Source organism: Lagopus muta, chromosome 31 (genome assembly GCF_023343835.1).
Source record: "Lagopus muta isolate bLagMut1 chromosome 31, bLagMut1 primary, whole genome shotgun sequence".
NCBI classification, from domain to species: domain Eukaryota; kingdom Metazoa; phylum Chordata; class Aves; order Galliformes; family Phasianidae; genus Lagopus; species Lagopus muta.
The window spans coordinates 605,835-631,227 of NC_064463.1; the positions used below are offsets into that span (position 1 = coordinate 605,835).

General features: G+C 49.3%; 3 protein-coding genes across 11 annotated transcripts in view; 2 read left to right on the forward strand and 1 right to left on the reverse strand.

Moving 5' to 3' along the window:
- Positions 1-25,393, forward strand: part of LOC125686094 (zinc finger protein 501-like) — a 474,399-nt gene that overhangs the window by 405,462 nt on the left and 43,544 nt on the right. The gene's annotated exons all lie outside the window — the stretch shown is intronic.
- Positions 1-25,393, reverse strand: part of LOC125686095 (zinc finger protein 501-like) — a 239,099-nt gene that overhangs the window by 160,830 nt on the left and 52,876 nt on the right. For 2 of the 7 annotated variants that reach the window (XM_048929743.1, XM_048929740.1), the window contains exon 3: positions 18,009-18,119. The exons of 4 other annotated variants lie outside the window; for them this stretch is intronic. In XM_048929743.1, coding sequence (XP_048785700.1) covers positions 18,009-18,119 — 111 coding nt within the window. Of the gene's footprint in view, positions 1-15,300; positions 17,905-18,008; positions 18,120-25,393 lie in introns of those variants that run through there. One more of the 7 variants, XM_048929737.1, reaches the window with a different exon arrangement.
- LOC125686098 (zinc finger protein 485-like) overlaps positions 1-25,393 on the forward strand; it is a 322,586-nt gene that overhangs the window by 148,882 nt on the left and 148,311 nt on the right. The window lies entirely within an intron of this gene.

The following is a 25,393-nucleotide window of genomic DNA, read 5'->3' on the forward strand; positions in this document are numbered from 1 at the left end:
AGAAGGGCCAGATCCCGTGACTTCTGTAATGTACAGGGATAGGTACTTGGAATTGTGGCAGTGACACTTTAATGCCCCGTACACTACATGACGTTTTGATGTGGAATACTGAAACCCAAAATAAAAACAAACAAACAAACAAACAAAAAACATAGAACCATGACACTGTGTCCCCTCCGCAGGGAGAAACCACAGTTTGGTTTCTGGGCAAACAGGTTCCTTCGGAGCAAAGAGTCCTTATACAACTCTGAAAACTCCAAGGGGATTTTTTCCTTAACATTAACGTGAGAACAGTTTGTTCATTTTCTCACAATATATCAATGACCAAGGCATCAAAATGTTTACAACAATTGAATGCAAAATCCTAAATTGTAAGGGAATAACCAGGAGTCTTCTATTAGCTGGAGCTGGTGGCATAATTTAATGCAGCAACAGAAGGGCTGGCTTTCTCTCTCCTGGCTGAGGCCTGTTTGCCAAAACTGACTCTGGGGCGTTTATCAGTCTGCTGTGCATACTAATCCCTTCTGAAACTCACAATTCTCTGCATATCTTTTATTGCTGTTGTAGTTATCAGTATGGAACTGCATGGTGATCATTCTAGGCCCGGCCTGCAGAGGCTCATTCTGCACAGCCAAAGGTGCCCTAACGAGGAGGAAAGGCAGCAAAGCCCTCACCCAGCGAGGCCACGCACTGGTACGTCTCCAGCATCATGTCCTGGTACAGCGCTCGCTGCGCAGCCTGAACAGAAGCCTTGGGAGGGGTTCGCACATCTCCAGGTGAGCCATCAGCCCAGCGCTATGTGCACAAAACGTAACGCTGCAAGGGCCGCTAGAGGCAGATGTTACCTCCTGGGTCCACGAAGGGAAACTGCGGGCTGCCCGAGAAGGGGAAGGGAAGTGGAAATTCACCCCTTGGAGGCTACACGTTCAGACACTCACAAGCAGGCATCGGGGAGTTGAAAGCTTCCATCAATGCATGCGTGCAGAGCTGCAGAGCGAGGTCATCTCGCGTCTCCCGTGGCCCAGAGGGAAAAATGCAGTCCCGGCTGGGCTGTGTTACAGAGAGCCGACCGGGCAGCAGAGCGCGCTGAGCTCCTCTGCTCACTTCCTCGTTGTCCCAGCTCCAACCCCTTCCTGCGCCCCTCGGAGTCCAAGCCGGGCAGCAACACACCTGGGAACCGCTGCTCGCCTCGTTGCAGCCCGTCTGGCCCAGCAAACCCGCTGTGCTGGGCAGGAGCTGCATCCGGGACCGGGCTCCCGCCTGGGCTACAGCAGTGCCGGTTCCGCCCCGCCCGGTGACGCTCCCACTCCCCTCCCGCTGCTGCTGGCAGGGGGCAGGAAGCGTGCGCTCCTCTGCACGAGACGCGAAGGGCTCCTACCTTGGGTGCGGAGCAGGCTGCTCCCGCCTCTGGTGCGGGCAACCGGGCTCCTGGGTGTCGCGTAGAGCAGAGGATGCCGAGTGCCTTCAGCCCGGAGCTGGCCGCAGCACGGCCTCGCTGCTTCTCCTGCCACCGCCGTGCTGCCCGGACGGCTTCCAGCCAGGCTCTGGCCGCTTCGGCACAGCCTCAGGTGCAGGCAGCAATTCCCACAGCGAGCACGCCCCGAGCCGGCTGCCAGGCCTTGGGCAGTTTCACAGCTCGTTCTCATGGCACATCTGGGTCTCCTTGGTTCCTTTGGTTAAGCTCTGTGCTATACAAGGGCCAGCTCTGCTCTTCGCTGCTGTAGATCTACAGATTTTAAGGTCACCCAGAAAGAACTGCCCTCGGGTTAACCGGGGGTTTGTGTCTGGGGAAGAGTGCTTCCTGTTCTGTTGCATTTTCTGTGGGGCAAAAGTGGGCTCCTAGTTTCATTTGGCAATGTTCAACCTCTACGCATCTTGAAGGGTGAAGGAGCGAGGGTGCTCCCCTTGAGGGTGGATCCATAGCTGGAGGTTCGGTCATGGCGATCCTTGTGGGAGGACAACCCTTGGGAGCAGGGTCCCACTTGAGGTGGTATCTGGAGAATTCCAAGAACCTCACAGGTTGAAATCTTGCAGGAGTGAGGCTATAATGTGCTCGGGAATGTAAGCTTTGAAATACTTTGGAGAAATCATCACAACAGAAATGTATCAGGGGCATTTGCAGTTAGCTGCCAGGAAGGGGCCTGCTAGGATCATGTGACAAGTAAACGTCCAAACTGGTTTTTCATTGTCATTACCTTTGTGATTCTTAAGTGTTTCTGTTATAAAATGATTGCTTGTGGAATTCCACATACAATACAAGTGCTCTTGTTGCTGGGGACATTGGTTATAGCTCTTGCCCAGGGAATTTGGTATTCCCGTGCCCTGGGGAAGTAGGCAGAGTCCATTACCCAGCAAGGGAGACTTCATAAGCGGCTGCTGTGTGGTGTGAATGCTGACTATTGGATGCAAGGTGTGAGTGGTGTGAATGTGGGAATCGAGTCTAATTGGCTGTTTGTTTAACCCCGTATTTGTTATCAGAGGCTTGACCTGTAGTAGTGTCCAGGGATTACAGTGGAATAGAGGAAAGTGGCATTTCAGTTGGTGCTGTGGACTGGACTTTAAAGAGGAATATGCATTTGGTCACACTAACGTTCTAGCTATAAGGTGTGGACTCTGGGGAACAATAAAAATCAGTGAAATTGAGTATGGGGGAGCACAGGGAAAGGAAGTTCCCAGGCAAATTCCACTTCAGATACTGCTGGGGAGCCTGGGGGCCCCATGAGCAAGACAACTTTAATAAAAAATTCTAATCAGTGGTGTTTGGAAGGTGATGACCATTTAGCAGTTCATCTTTTTTGTGCCAAGGCAGGAGATGAGACGCTGGAAGTGACCAGCCTTCATCTGCAGAGACCTGGGAAACTGGATATCCCAGTGTTAGCATGGGAAGCCTTAGCAGGGGAGGAGCTGAGAGCAGGGCTGTAGGACCCAGAGATCTCCTCAGGAGGAGCTGAAGGGGGGAGCTGGAAAGGCCCAGGAGGGTTCCTTCCGCATTGAACAGAAAAGCAGTGCAATAAGAGGCACTGGATTTGGTAACAGATACAATAACAGTTAAGGGTGGAGAAGATGAAGGTAAGGAAGGAATTGCAGCCAAGTGTGGAATTGGTAGTAACTGGAGCAACTTATTGGGTGTGAAATACTTCTCTAACTCCAGTAAGTGATGAATTTGTAACCGTAGGGGAAGCCACTGGCAGAAGTGAGGAGGTTTACTTTCTTAAGCCTTTACAACTTAGTATAGGTAAACAGGTAGGGATACACAAATGTTTGTAGGTGCCAAATTCACCAAAGCCTTTCCTAGGGCAAGATTTACTAGAACAAGTGGAAGCCACAATCTTTTGGTTTTCTCCATCCATGTCTGCTGAACTTGTTTACATCTCCCAAAGTCTTTTGCTAATCGGAGTGAGAATGTCTGTATTTTCTTCTGGTGAATTACAGATTAAGGAAGCAAAATACAGGACCTGGATAACCTAATCGAGGGGCTAAGAGAGTATTCACAAAGCAGAGGACACAGGGGTGCAGATTTTGTTCCAGATGGTTAAAAGTTTAAACTGAGGGTAAAGCAAGGTATTCAAGATAAGACCAAATCTTGATAGAGTTCTTAGGAGAAGGAGGGTGGATTAGGGTTCAGAACAAAATAATAGTTCCCGCCTCCTTATTATGGGCCATAATCATGGCTGAGCACAGGAAAACTCACTGGGGAACCGAGACCCTGTATAAATACTTGAGGCATCGGATTGTGGCTTGAGATTTATACACCACCACTAAGCAGGTAACAGAGCAATGTCAGATTTGTTTACAGAATAGTCCTAGAACAGGCCCCAGGCTGCCAAGGGACAAATAGGGAAGGGAATTTGTCCATTGGGCAACAATGGTGAATTGATTTCTCTGAACTCCCAAGAGAAGGGGGTATAGGTATACGTTGGTATTAACAGACACCTTTTCAGGTTGGCCAGAGGCTTTTCCCTTGCAGGACCAACAGGGTGCAGGAAGTAACTAAAGTATTGTTACAAGAGACAATTCCAAGATTTGGGGTTCCAGAGCATCATTTGTAGCGATCAAGATGAAAGAGCAGGCGTGGTGGAGCTACACGTGAGTTAAGAAGACATCTCAGCCCCAGTGCACTGTTAAGAAGACCGGACCACTGGAGCTAAGGATTGAGAGACAATATGTTTAGAATGTGTTCTACAGGTTGCATGTGTTACATAAGACTTGCTTCAGTCTGGTGTGAAAATACCTATTTAAACATCACTAAAGGAACAGTGGTTAGCCTAAAGCTCCCTGATTGCAGGAATATGTACAGTGAGGAAGAGTGTTAAGCAAAACAGACCTGGCTGGCCTGAAAGGGTCAAACAGGGAACATGCGACCCCTCCTGAAAGGGAAGGACTGCCATGTGAAACTGGCAAGCATAAGCTACAGCTTCTTCGTTCCATGACCAAGAGCAGAACATGTTCTGTGAATAGAACGCCTTTTGATCATAATCCACAAAAGAGTTAATTAAGCAATGATGTATTGCTGTCAGCTGCATGAATGTTATCTGATTTAAGTATTGTATACTCCTGTAGCTAAAAGATATAAAAACCCTGTAAGAACAATAAACTTTGCTTCTTGCGCCACCAGAGCCTAAGCCCGTCTGTTCCAGGCGTCTTGAGCTGCTCTCCATCATTTGGTGCCGAAACCCGGGAACGGGAACTCTCGGACTCCATACGACAAAAGACGTCGCTTCCTCCCATGAGCCACGGTTAGTAAGTTGATCCGGGAGAGAAGGACTAGGGAATTAACAGATTGTTTAAAGAAAATGGGACAAGCAGCAAGTACAGAAAGAGGTATTTTTGCTGCAATGTTAAAATTGTTATTAGTTGCCCGAGGAATAAAAGTGACTCGGGGTCAGATTAGTCGTTTTTTAGATTTTATAGAGGAAGTATGCCCCTGGTTTCCCAGGGATGGAACTATTAATATTGAAACTTGGAACAAAGTAGGTGAAAGACTCCAGGGCTATTATGCTGTGCATGGTCCTGAGAAGGTACCTATTGATACCTTTACGCTTTGGACTCTAATAAAAGAATGTCTCAGAGGAGACACGGGAGATGAGAAGTGGCAGCGGACCACTCGCTCAACAGAAAAGTTATATCCTGCCTTGCCGCGATCAAAATCTCTTGATCATATCCTTTCGTTTATGCCATCGGCACCCCCACCCTCCCCTCCCCAATATGAGCAACCTTTGATTTGTAAATTAGCAAACGACTTGCCGCCTTGTAAACCTCCTGGCACTAACATAACAAAGGATATTTTACCCCCTGATGATTGGGAAGAATTAGAAAAAGAGGCTGCTGAATATCACCATAAGGACTTAGCAGCTGTAATCCCAGCGTTACAGGCTGCTGATGCCGCTGTGCAGACACAACAGATAGTCGATCAGGCTCGATCAGATCCCCTTGCTGTTTTGCCTGCCTTTCGGGCAGGGCGAATGCCTCCCCCGCCTGGAGTAGACGCTTTGCTTATGCAACAATCCCCTATGCAATTAGCGCTCAAAGAAGCAAGGAAAGCTGGGGAAACAATAGATGAATTTTTCTGGGCAACTTTTTCCGTCTCAAGTTTTCCCTGTCATACAGAGTCAACTTGCAAACGGTGGCATTCTGAATGATTATGAGCCTATTCCTTTTAAACAAATGAAAGAGCTTAAAGCTGCTAATATTCTTCCCCCTTCTGACTGGAAAAGCTTGGCAAAGGCTGAGTGGAGGTGAATATTTGCTTTGGACTTCCGAATATGCGGAATGGTTCTTCTTGTGCCCCTTTATTACCAGTTCCTCATTTTGGAGTGAACCCCAGAGGATTAATGCCTAACAATCTATGGCAGATGGATATCACACATGTACCTTCTTTTGGAAAATCTTCTTATGTCCATGTAACAATTGACACTTTCTCTCACTTTGCAGTAGCCCTCAGCCTTGTCTGGTGAAAAACTCTCTCATGTATGCAACCATCTTTTGCATTGTTTTAGCATTATGGGAACACTGAAATCATTAAAAACTGATAACGGGCCAGCTTATGTAAGTAGCGGTTTTGCAACCTTTTGTCGACATTTTAAAATTTACCATAAAACTGGAATTCCATATAATCCAGAAGGCCAAGGCATAGTAGAAAAATTTGATCATTAATTGAAAACTCAACTAAAGAAAATAAAAAGGGGGAGATGGGGAATTAAAGATACTCCGTTCTCTATGTTATCACATGCATTATTTGTTTTAAATTTTTCGACACTGAATGATGACGGAAAATTGGCTGCGGATAGACATTGGAGTAATAAAACAAGAAATAAACCAATGGTATATTGGAGAAATCCAATGGACGGTAAAATTTATGGTCCTGATCCTGTACTAATTTGGGGCAGAGGATATGTTTGTGTTTTCCCTTCAGACGAAACCTCACCACGGTGGATTCCTGAACGACTTGTTCGACATGCCGAAAACCAAAATGGGAAAACTGCGAAGGAAGATGCAGAGATTGACTTTAGCCCAGAAATGGGGAAGGAAGATGCAAGAAAGAATACACCTTGTAACCTTAATCCTCAGTACCTTGTGGATTCTACAGCATAGCTGTAAAGCAGAAACATGTTGGGCATTTGTACCTAATCCACCATTGATTCATCCAGTAACATGGGAAGAAACAATAGACATCCCGGTGTATAATAATCAAACTCTGTTCATGGGACAATATTCTGATTACCATATACATGCATATTCAGCAACAATCAATTATACAGGACAATTAGAAGGCTTACCCATTTGTTTTCAAGTTGATCAGACGAATCCATTGTGTGAACAAATTATAATGCAAAATGATTGGGATACTAATGTTTCAACAGGAATACACTGGGCTATGAACTTTTATTACCTGAATTTTAGAATGTACACTAAAGGTCCAGGGAGACTGCCCCCTCAAGTTCCTCCATGCGAAACCATGCAATTGCAAACCCCTAAAGGGAATTTTGCTCCTAACTGACGACTCTGCCACGCAAATGAAAGCACATAAATTAGATGTTACCCTAGCAACCCAGGCTCAAGATTTTGTTAGAATACTTAAGGCTACTTTCCCTTCGTTCTCGTCATTTCAGAAATGGTTTTATGGTATATGCTTGATGATTGTAATTGTGCTGATAGGGCTTATATTACTCCCCTATGTAATACGTTTGGAAATTCGACAATTGCAGGCAATACAAATTGAAATCAAAAAGGTTAAATTGGAACAAATGAAAAATAAACCACCACCACCCCTGGTCTAATAAAATAGAAAAGGGTGGAATGAAGAAGACTGTTCAGCAAAACAGACCTGGCTGGCCTGAAAGGGTCAAACAGGGAAGAGGCGGCCCCTCCTGAAAGGGAAGGACTGCCATGTGAAACTGGCAAGCATAAGCTACAGCTTCTTCGTTCCATGACCAAGAGCAGAACATGTTCTGTGAATAGAACGCCTTTTGATCATAATCCACAAAAGAGTTAATTAAGCAATGATGTATTGCTGTCAGCTGCATGAATGTTATCTGATTTAAGTATTGTATACTCCTGTAGCTAAAAGATATAAAAACCCTGTAAGAACAATAAAATTGCTTCTTGCGCCACCAGAGCCTAAGCCCGTCTGTTCCAGGCGTCTTGAGCTGCTCTCCGTCAGTTAGCCTCACCAAGAGATGGAGGAATGGAAATTCCTCAGTGTGGGACTCCCTCCACCAATTGGACACCGTGGGGTGGAGCAGGAAGTAGGTGTAGGTGTGCAAATAAAATCAGAACAATAGGAAAAAGGACCTAAATTCAGTGTACAGCTATAGGCAGGCCTCAATGTAAGACCCTTCCTGAGAACTGGAAGGACATTATGTGGGAGGATGCTTAGTGCTGCAATGGAACAGCTGTTCCCCCAGGGATGCTGAGAAGCTCTTGGAAAAGGGTGAAGCAGGGGATAACCCCCTTATAGACAGGCCCTCTGAGCTCCATAGTTGTATTGGATGGTTTATTCCTAGTCCAGGAGTAAGTGAATCAGAAAAGGCAATTGTCAGTATAGCAGCTACACTGGAGAATATCAAGAACTCAACTGTGGATTGCAGACAGAGGTGTCGTCTATTAGTCAAGTAGTATTGCAGAATGGAATGGCTCTTGATCTCCTCTTGGCCAAAGGAGGAGGGGTGTAGGCTAGAATTAATCAAAACTGACACAACTCAATAAAAGACATAGATGTGCACACTAAACAGTGGGAACAAATTCAGGTGATCCACCAATTTACTTTGGATAATACTTTGTTTGGATTTACAGAGCTGTGGAGCAGATTAACCAGTTGGTTAGCGAGCTTTGCCTGGCTAAAGCTACTCTCTCTTCAAGGCTTGCGCAGTCTCTCTTTCTTGGAATATTCCTATGCGTTGTTACGTTGTTTCTTGAGTATGTTTAATGGAAGCAGCATAAGCTGCGCCAAAAGATGGAAAGTGGGGCGTGTTTTTCATAAATCCCCAGGAGAGAATGGCATCACCTAGCGACGTGACGCTTGCCAGATTATAGAAAAGGGGGGAATTGATGTGGAACATATTTCTGTAGAATTGTTTAGGAATTGTGTACTGGGTAAGGAGGTGTAGAGCAATCAAAGGTGAAACCGAGGCTTCAGGGAGGGATGTCAGAGCAGGGGGTTGAGTCACCCCTCCTAGCAGGGGTCTGGAGAAGGGGGAGGTGAGCCGAGGAATGCATCCCTCTCACACTGCTCCAGGCACTCGTGCTCACTTACTGGTTCCTTGCTGTGCCACTACAGCAAGGAATAGGAGCTTCAAATCAAGATAACTCAGCAATTGGGGTGGAAAATATTATAACTTCTTGGAACCAATGAAAAGCCTTGAGTAGGACAGAAGTGAGAACACTTGGCAGAATCTGGTGAACCAACTCCCAGACTAGACTAAGGTGGGCTTTTTTGTTAGCTTGCTTGTTTGTTTGCTTTTGTTTTCTTTTGTTTTTCTTTTTTGTTCTCAAGAGCAGGATGTGTTGACCTTCTCTGCCATAGGGATACCAGCCGTTTTATTACAAAACCATCGCTTTCTGGAAAGCTTTGATGTGAGCAGGCGAAATATTTTTGGTCATGTGTACAGCTGGGTTATCAGCAGAAAGGAAAGAGATGTGGCTGTGATCACAGCAAAGTTCAGAGGAACATCCCCTGCAGAAAGATGCATAGAGTTTAAACATTCACAGAATCACAGAATCACAGAATTGTAGGGGTTGGAAGGGACCTCTAGAGATCATCGTGTCCAAGTGAAACTTGGAGCCCACTTTTGCCCCACAGAAAATGCAATAGAACAGGAAGCAGCCTTTCCTGACACAAACCCCCGGTTACCCCAAGGGCTGTTCCTTCTGGGTGGCCTTGAAGTCTGTAGATCCACAGCAGCAAGCAGCAGAGCCGGCCCTCGTACAGCAGAGAGCTTAACCATACTCATGCCTTGCAGGGAAGACCGAATTGAGAAAGCAGGGTAGGAAGTTGTTCGAAATAGCACTCGCTTGCTCAGTGAATAGAAACGTGACATCAGTGCCATGGGCAGCGCTCAGTGAGGAAGTGACCCAGCTGCAGGGAGGTGCTGCCCTCGAGAGCAGGGCAGCCGGAGATTGCCTCTTGCTGGGAGCTGCTCACGGGTGAGAGGAGTTAAAGGAACGGCAGGGCAGCAACGTGGGGACCTGTGACCACAAGGATGTGCGAATGTCCCCAGCAAAGGAAGAAAAGAGACCCAGCAGCAAGTGACACTTCATTAGCGTAACAAAGCACATAGAATCATAGAATCATCTTAGAATCACAAGGTTGGAAACGACCTACAAGATCATCCAGTCCAACCTTCTCCTCATCACCATTCTAACCACAAGCCCTAAACCACATCACGCAGCTCGTCATCCAGACACCTCTTGAACACTGCCAGGGACGGCGACTCCACCACCTCCCTGGGCAGCCATTCCACTGCCTGACCTCTCTGTGAGAGAAATAGTTCTTCCTCATGTCTAATCTAAACCTCCTCTGATACAACTTGCAGCCATTTCCCTGTGTCCTGCTTGTTGCCTGGGTGAAGAGGCCACATCCCTCTCCTCCACAGCCTCCCTTCAGGAAGTTTTACAATGCAGTGAGGTCTCCCCTGAGCCTCCTCTTCTCCAGGCTAAACAATTTGAGCTCCCTCAGCTGCTCCTCATAAGACTTGTGCTCCAGACCCCTCACCAGTTTGGTTGCCCTTCTCTGGACACGCTCCAGCTCAACATCTTTCCTGTAGTGAGGAGCCCAAAACTGAACACAGTACTTGAGGTGCGGCCTCACAAGTGCTGAGTAGAGGGGGATGATCACCTCCCTGCTCCTGCTGGCTATTTCCATTCCACTATTTCTAATGCAGGCCAGGATGCTGTTGGCTCTCTTGGCCACCTGGGCACACTGTCGGCTCAGGTTCAGCTGAACATCAACCAACACCCCCAGGTCTCCCTCTCTTCTTCACAGTCATCCAGCCACTTGTCCCCAAGCCTATATGGGTTATGGGGTTATGGTGCATAGGGTTATTGTACCCAAAGTGCAGGACTCGACACTTGGCCTTGGTGAACCTCATCCCATTCTCCTCAGCCCAGCGATCCAGCCTGTCTAAATTCCTCTGAAGGGCCTCCCTACCCTCAGGGAGATCCACACCACCTCCCAGCTTGGTGTCATCTGCAAACTTACTGAGGGTGCACTCAATCCTCTCATCTAGGTCATCAATAAAGATATTAAACAGGATGGGCCCCAGTACCGACCCCTGGGGACCACCACTTGAAACGGGTCGCCAGCTGGACTTCACTCATTCACCACTACCCACTTGCACGGCCCTCCAGCCAGTTCCTTACCCAAAGAAGTGTAAACCTGTTCAGACCATGGGCAGCCAGTTTCCCCACAAGAAGCCTGTGAGAGACCATGTCAAAGGCTTTGCTGAAGTCTAGGTCGACTACATCAACAGCCCTTCCCTCATCTACCAGACTGCTCACCCAGTCATAGAAGGAGATGAGGTTGGTCAAGCATGACCTGCCTTTCACAAATCTGTGCTGGCTGGGCCTGATCCCCTGGACACAGCGCACATGCCATGTAATCTCATCCAAGATGATTTACTCCATTACTTTCCCTGGTACCGAGGTCAGGCTCACAGGCCTTTAGCTCCCCAGATCCTCCTCACGGCCCTTCTTGAAGATGGGAGTCACATCAGCATGCCTCCAATCCTCTGGGCCCTCAGCAGTTAACCAGGAGCATTGATAGATGGCCGAGAGGGGCTCGACAATCACCCCTGCCAGCTCCCTCAGCACCCGAGGGTGCAGCCCATCCAGTCCCATGGACTTGTGACAGTCCAGACGGAGGAAAAGCTCTCTGATTGTCTCCATCTGAATCCTTTGGGGCATATTCTGAGCAGTGTCCCAGACTACCAGATCAGGGCATAAAATGCCCTACAGCACTCAGGACAGCCTGGTCCTGCACCTTTAAGGTCTTCTTCTTGAGGAGCATCCAGGCTTCCTTGGCGACTCCCAAGTTACCCGTGCTACATGCGCCATGAACAGGTCAAAGTCTGCCCTCTTTATGTTCAAGAAGGCAGTTTTGCTGGTCACTCTGTTGACATCCCCAAGAATGGAGAATTCTACAATTCTATGGTCACTCTGCCCAAGACAGTCCCCAGCCTTCACTTCCTGTCTCATGGGCAATGGGCAATGTCTCACATTCTTGGAGTGAGGAAATGCAAAACTGTGCAATCAGAATTCATGCCCCTAGAAGAACATTTAGAATGCAGGGCAGAGGGCCAGACAGGGCACTGCATCAATGTTAGTGCCACCAAAAAAGGATGGAGAGTCTCAGCAATTGGGGGCCCCTGGCTGGCGAGCACTGAGGCTCCCATTTGCTACCTGGCTGAAGGGGCAGCGTTGTGATCAAGGCTTTGGGTATTCTGATCTTGTGAAGGCTTTTGGGAAACTGGTTATGTAGGCTCCTGATGGAGCCCGACTGAGCAAGCGGGACACACGTGTGCTGGGGAGCAAGCTCTCTGGAACGATTTCCAAGTCTTTAAACAAGGTCCAAAGAGGCAAGAGAGGGGAATTCAGTGTGGCAGAGAAGGGCTGAGGGATGTTGTCACTGTGGGAGATTGCAGGGAAAAACATCTGAGCTGTCCCATAGGATCATACAGGGACTCCTCAGAGAAGGTCATGTTGCCAATACCCTATCCAAAATCTTCCTGTGTCCCTCCAAGTGTAAATGCACCTGCTGCTTCCCTGAAGTGCCTGCAGACCAGTGCGCATAGCATGGGAAAGAAACAGGATGAGCTGGAGATCTGTGTACAGTCGCAGGGCCATGATCTCACTGCAGTCATGGAGATGTGGTGACACAGTTCACGTGACTGAATGCTGCCATGGAGGGCTGTGTCCTTTTCAGGAACGATAGGCTGGGGAAGCAAGGTGGAGGAGTTGCCCTTTATGTGAGAGAGCTACTGGAATGGACTGAGGTGCACCCATGAGAGGATGAAGAACGTGTGGAGTGCTTCTGGGTGGGAATGAAAAGCAGGGCTGGTATGGCCAGCAGTGCTGTGGGGTGTACTACAGTCACCAGATCAGGAGGATGAAGTCGATGAGGCCTTCTTCATGCAGTTGGAAGTAGCCTTGCAATCCCATGCACTGGTTCTCATGGGGGACATGAATCATCCACATATCTGCTGGATAAACCACATGCCCAGGCACACAAAATCCAGACGGATCCTGCAATGTGCTGAAGATAACTTTGTCACACAGTTGTTGGAGAAGCCAACAAGAAGTGGGGTGATTTTGGACCTTGTTCTTTCCAGCAGGGATGGGCTAGTTAGGGATGATAAGTTTGGGGGCAGCTTGCGATGCAGCAATCATGAGATGGTGGTGTTCAAGATCTTGGGTGGAAGAAGTAAGGCAAAAAGTGGGATTGCTGCCCTGGACTTTCAGTGAGCCCACTTCAACAATTTCTGGGACCTACTTGGAGGTGTTTCATGGGCTCGGGTGCTTGAAGGTAAGGGAGCTAATGAGAGGTGGCCAACATTTAAACAGCACTTCTTCCAAGCTCAGGATCGGTGCAACCCTAAGAGTAGAAAATCAGGGAATGGATGCAGGAGGCCTGCATGGATGAGCAAGGAGTTCATGGATAAGATCAAAGGGAAGAAGAAGGTTTAGGAAAAGTTGAAAAAAGGGCCTGTCCGCTTGGGAGGAGTACAGGAGTGTTGTCAGAGCCTGCAGAGAAGTAATGGGGAAGGCCAAAGTGATTTTAGAAGTGATTCTTTCTGCACAAACTGACAGGTCAGCCCTCCCTTACAATGGTAGTGCTATGGTGCCAGAGACACCCAGCAGGACTCTGTAATCAGTCCACGCTGTTGTATCACAAGAAACAACTAGTGAGATTGCAGAACCATCAACGTAAGGCAATGCCCGGGTGAGTGCGAGTGCAGGAGTCGAGGTGAATGTCTGCAGCATGCAGGGAAAAGGAGGCTGGTGTAGGACTGCATGGAACAGCCTCTGGTGGAGATGGCCAACAGCACTGGCAAGGCTGGAGGGCCCTGAGAGAAAACCAAGGTCTTTGTCCTCTAGGATGTGGCAGCTGTGTCTGCTGCTGAGTCTCAAGAGGGTACACGTTGTCCTCGTGCCATGGGGGCCTCCTTGCCTCCTTACAGTCCTGTAGGGAGGCCAGTAGTTGTCATATCATTTTCCCTCACAGAACACTACACATGCACATAGGACAGGTGTACTCTTCTTGGACACTTGTTCCCTTCTTTGTGTAAGGAAGAGGGCCGTGCCCAATGGGCAATGGTTAATGGAGCAAAGTCCAACTGGTGACAGAATCACAGAATCACAGAATTACAGAATTGTAGGGGTTCGAAGGGACCTCCAGAGATCATCGAGTCCAACCCCCCTGCCAAAGCAGGTTCCCTACACCAGGTCGCACAGGTAGGCATCCAGGCAGGTCTTGAACATCTCCAGAGAAGGAGACTCCACCACCTCCCTGGGCAGCCTGTTCCAGTGCTCCGTCACCCTCACTGTAAAGAAGTTCTTGTGCACATTTGTGTGGAACTTCCTATGCTGCAGTTTCTGGCTGTTTCCCCTTGTCCTGTCTCCACTCACCACTGAAAAGAGCCTCGCCATTCTGCCCCCCACATCTTAGATATTTATAGACCTGGATCAGGTCCCCTCTCAGTCTCCTTTTCTCAAGGCTGAACAGACCCAGTTCACTCAGGCTTTCCTCATAGCAGAGATGCTCCAGGCCCTTCACCATCTTTGTGGCCCTCCGCTGGACTCTTTCCAAGAGATCCCTGTCTTTTTTGTACTGGGGAGCCCAGAACTGGACGCAGTGCTCCAGATGAGGCCTTACCAGGGATGAGCAGAGGGGGAGGATCACCTCCCTCGACCTGCTAGCTCTTTGCAATGCACCCCAGGATGCCATTGGCCCTCTTGGCCACAAGGGCACACTGCTGGCTCATGGCTGACCTGTCGTCCACCAGGACGCCCAGGTCCCTCTCTGCAGACCTTCTCTCCAGCAGCTCATCCCCCAACCTGTACCGGTGCATGCAATTATTCCTCCCTAGGTGTAAGACTCTACACTTGCTTTTGTTGAACCTCATCCGCTCAGCTCTCCAGCCTGTCCAGGTCTTGCTGAATGGCAGCACGGCCTTCAGGCGTGTCAATAAACAGAATTTCTGATATGAAAGCTTGAATGGGATGAAGAAAGCTAATGCTCATTCTGTACACTGAGTGAGGAAAGGCTGATGGAACACGAGGATGCTGCTCGCAATCCTACTCATCTCCAAAGCTGCAGTACAGCAGTCTCAGTGATGTGTCAACATAGACAGCTCCTCTTCCATTTTGCCAGTCATCCCTACCCTAAGGGCAGGAAAATGAACACAGGGCAGAAAGTCCCATGTTGGGTCGTCCTTGAAAAGTCCCCTCTACTAGGTCCCAAGCGTGCAGTGCAAGTGTGAGCCCCCAGCCCCATGCAGCACCTCTAGCAGCAGAAGGCCCCTGTGCTGCTGGGGGGGGTCCTTCCTTCCCAATAGACACCAATAGAAGGCCCGGTTTTCTCCCTCCTGGTTGGGAAATGCCTTCCCAAAAGCAAACAGTGGGCTGGAGGAGAAACCAAACCAAATCCTGATTGCACCTTTCCCTCTCCTCATTCCACGTGCTGACATTTATTTTGAGAACAAAAAACAAGACAGTGAAGAAAGCTCCAGAACAACTCAGCTGCTTTATTCACCCCCTTCCCTTTCCTCTACAGATGATTCTCAGAAAATCTCCAAGAGCCACGTTACTGCTCTCCTGACCCTTCCCTCAGATTCATCAGAGCACTCACAGATTACTGAGAGCAACACATGCACACAGACACACAGAACATCCCTACACAGACACCTCTCCTTAGGAAACGGCACCAAAAAGCTGCTGGCAGGAAGAACAGAAGAGGAAAGCAGGATTTGGGTAGCAAGGAGAGGCCATCTGAAGCTCCTGGGTGAAATCCATTCTGCAGAGGGTGCCAGTGATGCCATCTCCTTTGCAAACTCCTCCTGTGTGGGGAAAAGCATCTGGGTCTCCCTCATCCTTGGGCTCACCAAAATTCTTAAGGTTTCTCTGTAGCGGGTTTCCCCATGAGAAAGGAGGTGCCAGCCCAGAGAGAAACTTCCTGCACCAGAGACACTTGCAGGGCCTCTTTATCACAAGGACTGGACAATGTTTAATGACGACTGAGCTCGGGATGAGCTCTTCCTGCCGTGCAGGCATTTCTAGGGTCAATGCTCTGAGAGGATCCCCTGGCAAAAGCTCTTCCCATACATGGCTGTGACACATCCCACTCCGGATTTTCCTTTGCATGGCCACCCAACACAGCAACTGCAGCTGGAGGACAGCAATATGCATAATTCTCATGCAACGAAAGAGAAAGAGGATTGAGTTTGGCCGCAGAGCTCTTCCTCTACTCAAGAGATTTGTAAGGTTCATCACCACACAAAGCCACAGGTGGTCACCATGCTGTGGCTCTGACTGTAGCTCTTCTCACCTTTGGAGCTCTGCAGGCTCTGTATCTTGTGTGGCTGTGTTGGTAGGTAATGAGGCTGGAATTGCTTTTGAAGGTTCCCCATATGTTGTGATTCTTCTACAGCCTGCATGCACTGTGGATGTGCTTGTGGGTGTTGAGATTAGACCTTCTTTTAAAGCTCTTCTTGCACTCAGGACACTGAAAAGGTCTCTCTCCTGTGTGGGTGCTCTGGTGGCATTTCAATTCAGAACTGCTTTTGAAGCTCTTCCCACACTCAGAGCACTTGTAGGGTTTTTCACCTGTGTGGATGCGGTGGTGTGACTTAAACGAAGAACTGCTTCTGAAGCTATTCTCACACTCAGGACATTTGTAAGGTCTCTCCCCTGTGTGGATGCGATGGTGCCTCTTTAAATTAGAAAGGCTTCTGAAGCTCTTCCCACACTCAGAGCACTTGTAGGGTTTTTCACCTGTGTGGAAGCGCTGGTGCAACTTCAATTCAGAACTGCTTCTGAAGCTCTTCTCACACTCAGGACATTTGTAAGGTCGCTCCCCGGTGTGGATGCGCTGGTGCCTCTTTAAATCAGAACTCATTGTGAAGCTCTTCTCACAGTCAAAGCACTTGTAAGGTTTCTCACCTGTGTGGATGCGCTGGTGCCTCTTTAAATCAGAACTGATTGTGAAACTCTTCACACAGTCAGAGCACTTGTAGGGTCTCTCCCCTTTGTGGAAGTGCTTGTGCAGCGGGAATTCAGAACTCCTTCTGAAGCTCTTCCCACACTCAGGACACTGAAATGGCCTCTGGCCTGTGTGTCTGTTCTTGTGAAGCTTCAGTGCAGAACACCTCTTGAAGCTCTTCCCACAATCAGAGGACTTGTTTGGGGTCATTGATGAGTGTATGCACTGGTGGTTAACGATGCTGGAATCTTTTTCAAAGCTATTTCCACACTCAGAGCACTTGTAGGGTTTTTCACCTGTGTGGATGCGGTGGTGCGACTTAAACAAAGAACTGCTTCTGAAGCTATTCTCACACTCAGGACATTTGTAAGGTCTCTCCCCTGTGTGGACGCGATGGTGCCTCTTTAAATTAGAAAGGCTTCTGAAGCTCTTCCCACACTCAGAGCACTTGTAGGGTTTTTCACCTGTGTGGATGCGCTGGTGCGACTTCAATTCAGAACTGCTTCTGAAGCTCTTCTCACACTCAGGACATTTGTAAGGTCTCTCCCCGGTGTGGATGCGCTGGTGCCTCTTTAAATCAGAACTCATTGTGAAGCTCTTCCCACAGTCAAAGCACTTGTAGGGTTTTTCACCTGTGTGGATGCGCTGGTGCCTCTTTAAACCAGAGCTGATTGTGTAGCTCTTCCCACAGTCAGAGCACTTGTAGGGTCTCTCCCCTTTCTGGAAGTGCTTGTGCAGCGGGAATTCAGAACTCCTTCTGAAGCTCTTCCCACACTCATGATACTGAAATGGCCTCTGGCCTGTGTGTCTGTGCTTGAGAAGCTTCAGTGCAGAACACCTCTTGAAGCTCTTCCCACAATCAGAGGACTTGTTTGGGGTCATTGATGAGTGTATGCACTGGTGGTTAACGATGCTGGAATCTTTTTCAAAGCTATTTCCACACTCAGTGCATGCATTCTGCTTTTTCTGCTGGCTCACATTCTTGTTCCTGAGTTCTTCAGGCACTCTTTGACCTACGTTGAAGTCCAACGGGCTCCTCCCTGTCTTTCCCAGACCCTTTCCCAGTGGCTCCATGATCTGCTCACCCTGACCTTGCTCCAGGCCTCCTTGGACATCCCTTCTGATTTCTTCCACACAGACACCACCCCACCACCTTTCGGCCACACCACTTTCCTCCAGGTCCTCCAGCATATCTGCAATCCCAGTTCCTGCTGGATGACAGGAAATCCAGCAGTAGCACACAGTGCCCAAAATAAAAGCACAGACAGACATGGCTCTTCCAGACCCAACCTCCTCCTTCCCTCCACCACCTCACCTGGGCTGAGGTCTCCTGGCACGGCCTCAGGGCTATGCACATCTGGGATCCAGGGCTCTTCCCCTCCTTCAAGCAGGGAGATCAGCACGGGTTTGGGGGCTGGAAGTGGAGCTTCAAAGAGAAAAACAGGTGAGATGAGAACAATTCCCTCATTCTGGCACAGTGCCTGTTCAACAGCTCCACTCTGTGTCCCCTCCCCAGGGAGAAATCTCACTTTGGGCCTGAATGACACTGGGCCCAAAGCTTCCTTTGGAGCAAACAGTCCTTTTACAACTCTGAAAACTCCGAAGGGATTTTTTCTTTAAAATGAACTTGAGAAGAGTTTGTTTATTTTCTGACAAATATCAATGACCAAGTCATCAAAATGTTTCTGGCAACTGAATGCAAAATCCTACATTGTAAAGGAGTAAGCAGGGAGTCATCTGTTAGGTGGAGCTGGTGACACCATGCAGCGCAACAACAGAAAGGCCTGGTTTTCTCCCTCCTGGCTGATGCCTGCTTGCCAGCTCTGACTCTGGGGCATTTATGAGTCTGCTGTGCATACTAATCCCTCCTGATACTCACGCTTCTCAGTATATCTTTTGTTGCTGTTATAGTTATTAATATGTAACATCATGGCAGTTATTGTAGGTCCGGCCTGCAGAGGCTCCTTCTGTGCAGCCAAAGGTGCCCTAACGAGGAGGAAAGGCAGCAAAGCCCTCACCCAGCGAGGCCACACACTGGTACGTCTCCAGCATCACGTCCCGGTACAGCGCTCGCTGCGCAGGGTCCAGCAGCGACCACTCCTCCCTGCTGAAATACACGGCCACCTCCGCAAAGCTCACGGGCTCCTGCAAGCAAAGAGGCTCCTTGCTGGGAACAGCCAAGGCCCAGGGAAGCAGCTCAAACAGGACACAAACTCCCGTCCCAGATGCTTCTCTGGCCCCAGCAAACACACGCTGGCTGAGGCCACCTCCCTCTCCCCTGCATTCACATCCCCTCCGCCCCTCGGCTTCTCCTGCCTGCTTCCCCCAGCCCCACCTGAGATGGATGTGCTGAGGCCATCTGCTGCTCTCCTGCAGCTGAGATGATCACGGCTGGAAGGCAGAAGTTACACTGGAGCCTGCAGAGACAAGAGAAATGGCAGGAGAGCTGTGAAGGAATGCAGCAGTCCCTGTCCCAGCCCAGCCCTCCACAGCCCATCTGCAGGGCACTGCCTGGGGGATGGCACAGCAGGCCTTGCACAGGAACACAAGCAGCAACAGCACTGGTAACGCTCTGCCTACAGCTGATTACAAATCACAAAGCTGACTCAGACTGGGTGGCACAAAGAACTGACACCCGGTTCAACAGCTGTGGGTACATGGACTGTATGCCTAAAGACAATGCATAGCAAGGAGGCAGTCATCTTACCCCTAAACAGGGAGCAGCCCAAGTGCCCCTTGAGCTCTCCTACACAGCAAGGGCTGCACGACAGGATCTCCCCACAATCAGGGATGGCTGTCAAGGTCACTCCTGTACAGAGATCCCTTCCAGAGACGTTCTCAGCACCGTGCGCCCTTTGCACGAGGCAGCCTGGGCTGCACTTTACTGACGTGCTGCTCGGGTGCGTTCTCAAAGTGTGCTCCAGTCAGCACACACGCTCTCAGCTTTTCAGCTTCTATAACACAGCCCAGTGCTGGGGCTGGCACAGATGCTGGACGTGCTCAGGGCCCGCAGCTGTGCGCTGAAGGCATCTGCAGCTGCCGGGACAGCCTGAACAAAAGCCTTAGGAGGGGTTTGCACATCCTCAGGTGAGCCATCAGCCCAGCGCTAAGCGCACAAAATGTAACGCTGCAATGGCCGCTAGAGGCACATAGTGCCTGCTGGGTCCCGAGGGGAAACTGCGGGCTGCCATGGAAGGGAAAGGGGAGTGGAAATTCCCCCCTTGGAGGCTTCACGTTCAGACACTCAAAACGAAGCATGGGGAGTTTAAAGTTTCCATCAATACATGCGTCCAGAGCTGCATAGCGAGGTAATCTCATATCTCCCGTGGCCCACAGGGAGAAGCGCAGCCCCAAGCCGGGCTGCAATACGCCTGGGAACCGCTGCTCGCCTCGTTGCAGCCCGTCTGGCCCAGCAAACCCGCTGAACTGGGCAGGAGCTGGAGCCGGGACTGGGCTCCCACCTGGGCTACAGCAGTGCCGGTGCCGCCCCACCCGCTGTCGCTCCCCGCTCGTATCCCGCTAGTGCTGGCAGGGGGCAGGAAGCGTGCGCTCCTCTGCACGAGACGCGAAGGGCTCCTACCTTGGGTGCGGAGCAGGCTGCTCCCGCCTCTGGTGCGGGCAAGCAGGCTCCTGGGAGTCGCGGAGAGCAGAGGGTGCCGAGTGTCCTCAGCCCGGAGCTGGCCGCAGCACGGCCTCGCTGCTCCTCCTGCCACCGCCGTGCTGCCCGGACGGTTTCCAGCCAGGCTCTGGCCGCTTCGGCACAGCCTCAGGTGCAGGCAGCAATTCCCACAGCGAGCACGCCCTGAGCCGGCTGCCAGGCCTTGGGCAGTTTCACAGCTCCTTCTCATGGCACATCTGCACCCGGGGGAGGGGGGGAGGTATGTGGGCTGCGTTTTGTTACGCTAATGAAGCATCCCTTTCTGCTGGCTCTCTTTGCTTCCTTTGGTTAAGCTCTGTGCTATACAAGGGCCAGCTCTGCTCTTCGCTGCTGTAGATCTACAGATTTTAAGGTCACCCAGAAAGAACTGCCCTCGGGTTAACCGGGGGTTTGTGTCTGAGGAAGAGTGCTTCCTGTTCTGTTGCATTTTCTGTGGGGCAAAAGTGGGCTCCTAGTTTCATTTGGCAATGTTTAACCTCTACGCATCTTGAAGGGTGAAGGAGCGAGGGTGCTCCCCTTGAGGGTGGATCCATAGCTGGAGGTTCGGTCATGGCGATCCTTGTAGGAGGACAACCCTTGGGAGCAGGGTCCCACTTGAGGTGGTATCTGGAGAATTCCAAGAACCTCACAGGTGAAATCTTGCAGGTGTGAGGCTATAATGTGTTCGGGAATGTAAGCTTTGAAATACTTTGGAGAAATCATCACAACAGAAATGTATCAGGGGCATTTGCAGTTAGCTGCCAGAAAGGGGCCTGGCAGGATCATGTAACGAGTAATTGCCCAAACTATTTCTTCATTGTGGTTATCTTTGTGATTGTTAAGTGTTTCTGTTATAAAATGATTGCTTGTGGAATTCCACATACAATACAAGTGCTCTTGTTGCTGGGGACATTGGCTATAGCTCTTGCCCAGGGAGTTCCCGTGCCCTGGGGAAGTAAGCAGAGTCCATTACCCAGCAAGGGAGACTTCATAAGCGGCTGCTGTGTGGTGTGAATGCTGACTATTGGATGCAAGGTGTGAGTGGTGTGAATGTGGGAATCGAGTCTAATTGGCTGTTTGTTTAACCCCGTATTTGTTATCAGAGGCTTGACCTGTAGTAGTGTCCAGGGATTACAGTGGAATAGAGGAAAGTGGCATTTCAGTTGGTGCTGTAGACTGGGCTTTAAAGAGGAATATGCATTTGGTCACACTAACGTTCTAGCTATAAGGTGTGGACTTTGAGGAACAATAAGGAATCAATGAAATTGAGTATGGGGGAGCAGGGGAAAGGAAGTTCCCAGTCAAATTCCACTTCAGATACTGCTGGGGAGCCTGGGGGCCCCATGAGCAAGACAACTTTAATAAAAAATTGTGATCGATGGTGTTTGGAAGGTGATGACCATTTAGCAGTTAATCTTGTTTGTGCCAAGGCAGGAGATGAGACGCTGGAAGCTAACATCCTTCATCTGCAGAGACCTGGGAAACTGGATATCCGAGTATCCCAGTGCAAAATGAGGTTTACTTTCTTAAGCCTTTACAACTCAGTATAGGTAAACAGGTGGGGATACACAAATGTTTGTAGGTGCCAAATTCACCAAAGCCTTTACTAGGGCAAGATTTACTAGAACAAGTGGAAGCCAATCTTTTGGTTTTCTCCGTCCCTGTCTGCTGAATTTGTTCACATCTCCCAAAGTCTTTTGCTAATCAGATCGAGAATGTCTGTATTTTCTCCTGGTGAATTACAGATTAAGGAAGCAAAATGCAGGACCTGGATAACCTAGTCGACGGGGCTTGGAGAGTAGTAAGAAGACATCTCAGCCCCAGTGCACTGTTAAGAAGACCGGACCACTGGAGCTAAGGATTGAGAGACAATATGTTCTATATGTTGCATGTGTTACATAAGACTTGCTTCAGCCTGGTGTGAAAATACCTATTTAAACATCACTAAAGGAACAGTGGTTAGCCTAAAGCTCCCTGATTGCAGGAATATGTACAGCCTTACCAAGAGATGGAGGAATGGAAATCCCTCAGTGTGGGACTCCCTCCACCATTTGGACACCATGGGGTGGAGCAGGAAGTAGGCATAGGTGTGCAAATAAAATCAGAACATTAGGAAAAAGGACCTAAATCCAGTGTACAGCTATAGGCAGGCCTCAATGTAAGACCCTTCCAGAGAACTGGAAGGACATTATGTAGGAGGATGCTTAGTGCTGCAATGGAACAGCTGTTCCCCCAGGGATGCTGAGAAGCTCTTGGAAAAGGGTGAAGCAGGGGATAACCCCCTTATAGACAGGCCCTCTGAGCTCCATAGTTTTATTTGGTGGTTTATTCCTAGTCCAGGAGTAAGTGAATCAGAAAAGGCAATTGTCAGTATAGCAGCTACACTGGAGAATATCAAGAACTCAGCTGTGGATTGCAGACAGAGGTGTCGTCTATTAGTCAAGTAGTATTGCAGAATGGAATGGCTCTTGATCTCCTCTTGGCCAAAGAAGGAGGGGTGTGGGCTAGAATTAATCAAAACTGACACAACTCAATAAAAGACACAGATGTGCACACTAAACAGTGGGAACAAATTCAAGTGATCTACCAATTTACTTTGGATAATACTTTGGATTTACAGAGCTGTGGAGCAGATTAACCGGTTGGTTAGCGAGCTTTGCCTGGCTAAAGCCACTCTCTCTTCAAGGCTTGCGCAGTCTTACTCTTTCTTGGAATATTCCTATGCGTTGTTACGTTGTTTCTTGAGTATGTTTAATGGAAGCAGCATAAGCTGCGCCAAAAGATGGAAAGTGGGGCGTGTTTTTCATAAATCCCCAGGAGAGAATGGCATCACCTAGCGACGTGACGCTTGCCAGATTATAGAAAAGGGGGGAATTGATGTGGAACATATTTCTGTAGAATTGTTTAGGAATTGCGTACTGGGTAAGGAGGTGTAGAGCAATCAAAGGTGAAAGCGAGGCTTCAGGGAGGGATGTCAGAGCAGGGGGTTGAGTCACCCCTCCTAGCAGGGGTCTGGAGAAGGGGGAGGTGAGCCGAGGAATGCATCCCTCTCACACTGCTCCAGGCACTCGTGCTCACTTACTGGTTCCTTGCTGTGCCACTACAGCAAGGAATAAGAGCTGCAAATCACAATAACTCAGCAATTGGGGTGGAGAATATTATAATAACTTCTTGGAAAAAATGAAAAGCCTTGAGTAGGACAGAAGTGAGAACACTTGGCAGAATCTGGTGAACCAACTCCCACACTAGACTAAGGTGGGCTTCTTTGTTTGCTTGCTTATTTGTTTGCTTTTGTTTTCTTTTGTTTTTCTTTTTTGTTCTCAAGAGCAGGATGTGTTGACCCTCTCTGCCATAGGGATACCAGCCGTTTTATTACAAAATGATCGCTTTCTGGAAAGCTTTGATGTGAGCGGGGGAAATATTTTTGGTCATGTGTACAGCTGGGTTATCAGCAGAAAGGAAAGAGATGTGGCTGTGATCACAGCAAAGTTCAGAGGAACATCCCCTGCAGAAAGATGCATAGAGTTTAAACATTCACAGAATCACAGAATCACAGAATTGTAGGGGTTGGAAGGGACCTCTAGAGATCATCGTGTCCAAGTGAAACTAAGAATCCACTTTTTCTCCACAGTAAATGAAATAGAACAGGAAGCAGTCTTTCCCAGATACAAACCCCCGGTTACCCTGAGGGCGGTTCCTTCTGGGTGGCCTTGAAGTCTGTAGATCCACAGCAGCAAACAGCAGAGCCGGCCCTCGTACAGCAGAGAGCTTAACCATGCTCATGCCTTGCAGGGAAGACCGAATTGAGAAAGCAGGATAGGAAGTTGTTCGCAATAGCACTCGCTTGCTCAGTGAGTAGAAACGTGACATCAGTGCCATGGGCAGCACTCAGTGAGGAAGTGACCCAGCTGCAGGGAGATGCTGCCCTCGAGAGCAGGGCAGCCGGAGATTGCCTCTTGCTGGGAGCTGCTCACGGGTGAGAGGAGTTAAAGGAACGGCAGGGCAGCAACGTGGGGACCTGTGACCACAAGGATGTGCGAATGTCCCCAGCAAAGGAAGAAAAGAGACCCAGCAGAGAGAAACGCTTCATTAGCGTAACAAAGCACATGGAATCATAGAATCATCTTAGAATCACAAGGTTGGAAAGGACCTACAAGATCATCCAGTCCAACCTTCTCCTCATCACCATTCTAACCACAAGCCCTAAACCACATCACGCAGCTCGTCATCCAGACACCTCTTGAACACTGCCAGGGACGGCGACTCCACCACCTCCCTGGGCAGCCATTCCACTGCCTGACCTCTCTGTGAGAGAAATAGTTCTTCCTCATGTCTAATCTAAACCTCCTCTGATACAACTTGCAGCCATTACCCTGTGTCCTGCTCGTTGCCTGGGAGAAGAGGCCACATCCCCCTCCTCCACAGCCTCCCTTCAGGAAGTTGTACAGTGCAGTGAGGTCTCCCCTGAGCCTCCTCTTCTCCAGGCTAAACAATTTGAGCTCCCTCAGCTGCTCCTCATAAGACTTGTGCTCCAGACCCCTCACCAGTTTCGTTGCCCTTCTCTGGACACGCTCCAGCTCAACATCTTTCCTGTAGTGAGGAGCCCAAAACTGAACACAGTACTTGAGGTGCGGCCTCACAAGTGCTGAGTAGAGGGGGATGATCACCTCCCTGCTCCTGCTGGCTATTTCCATTCCACTATTTCTAATGCAGGCCAGGATGCTGTTGGCTCTCTTGGCCACCTGGGCACACTGTCGGCTCATGTTCAGCTGAACATCAACCAACACTCCCAGGTCTCCCTCTCTTCTTCACAGTCATCCAGCCACTTGTCCCCAAGCCTATATGGGTTATGGGGTTATGGTGCATAGGGTTATTGTACCCAAAGTGCAGGACTCGACACTTGGCCTTGGTGAACATCATCCCATTTGCCTCAGCCCAGCGATCCAGCCTATCTAAATTCCTCTGAAGGGCCTCCCTACCCTCAGGGAGATCCACACCACCTCCCAGCTTGGTGTCATCTGCAAACTTACTGAGGGTGCACTCAATCCTCTCATCTAGGTCAT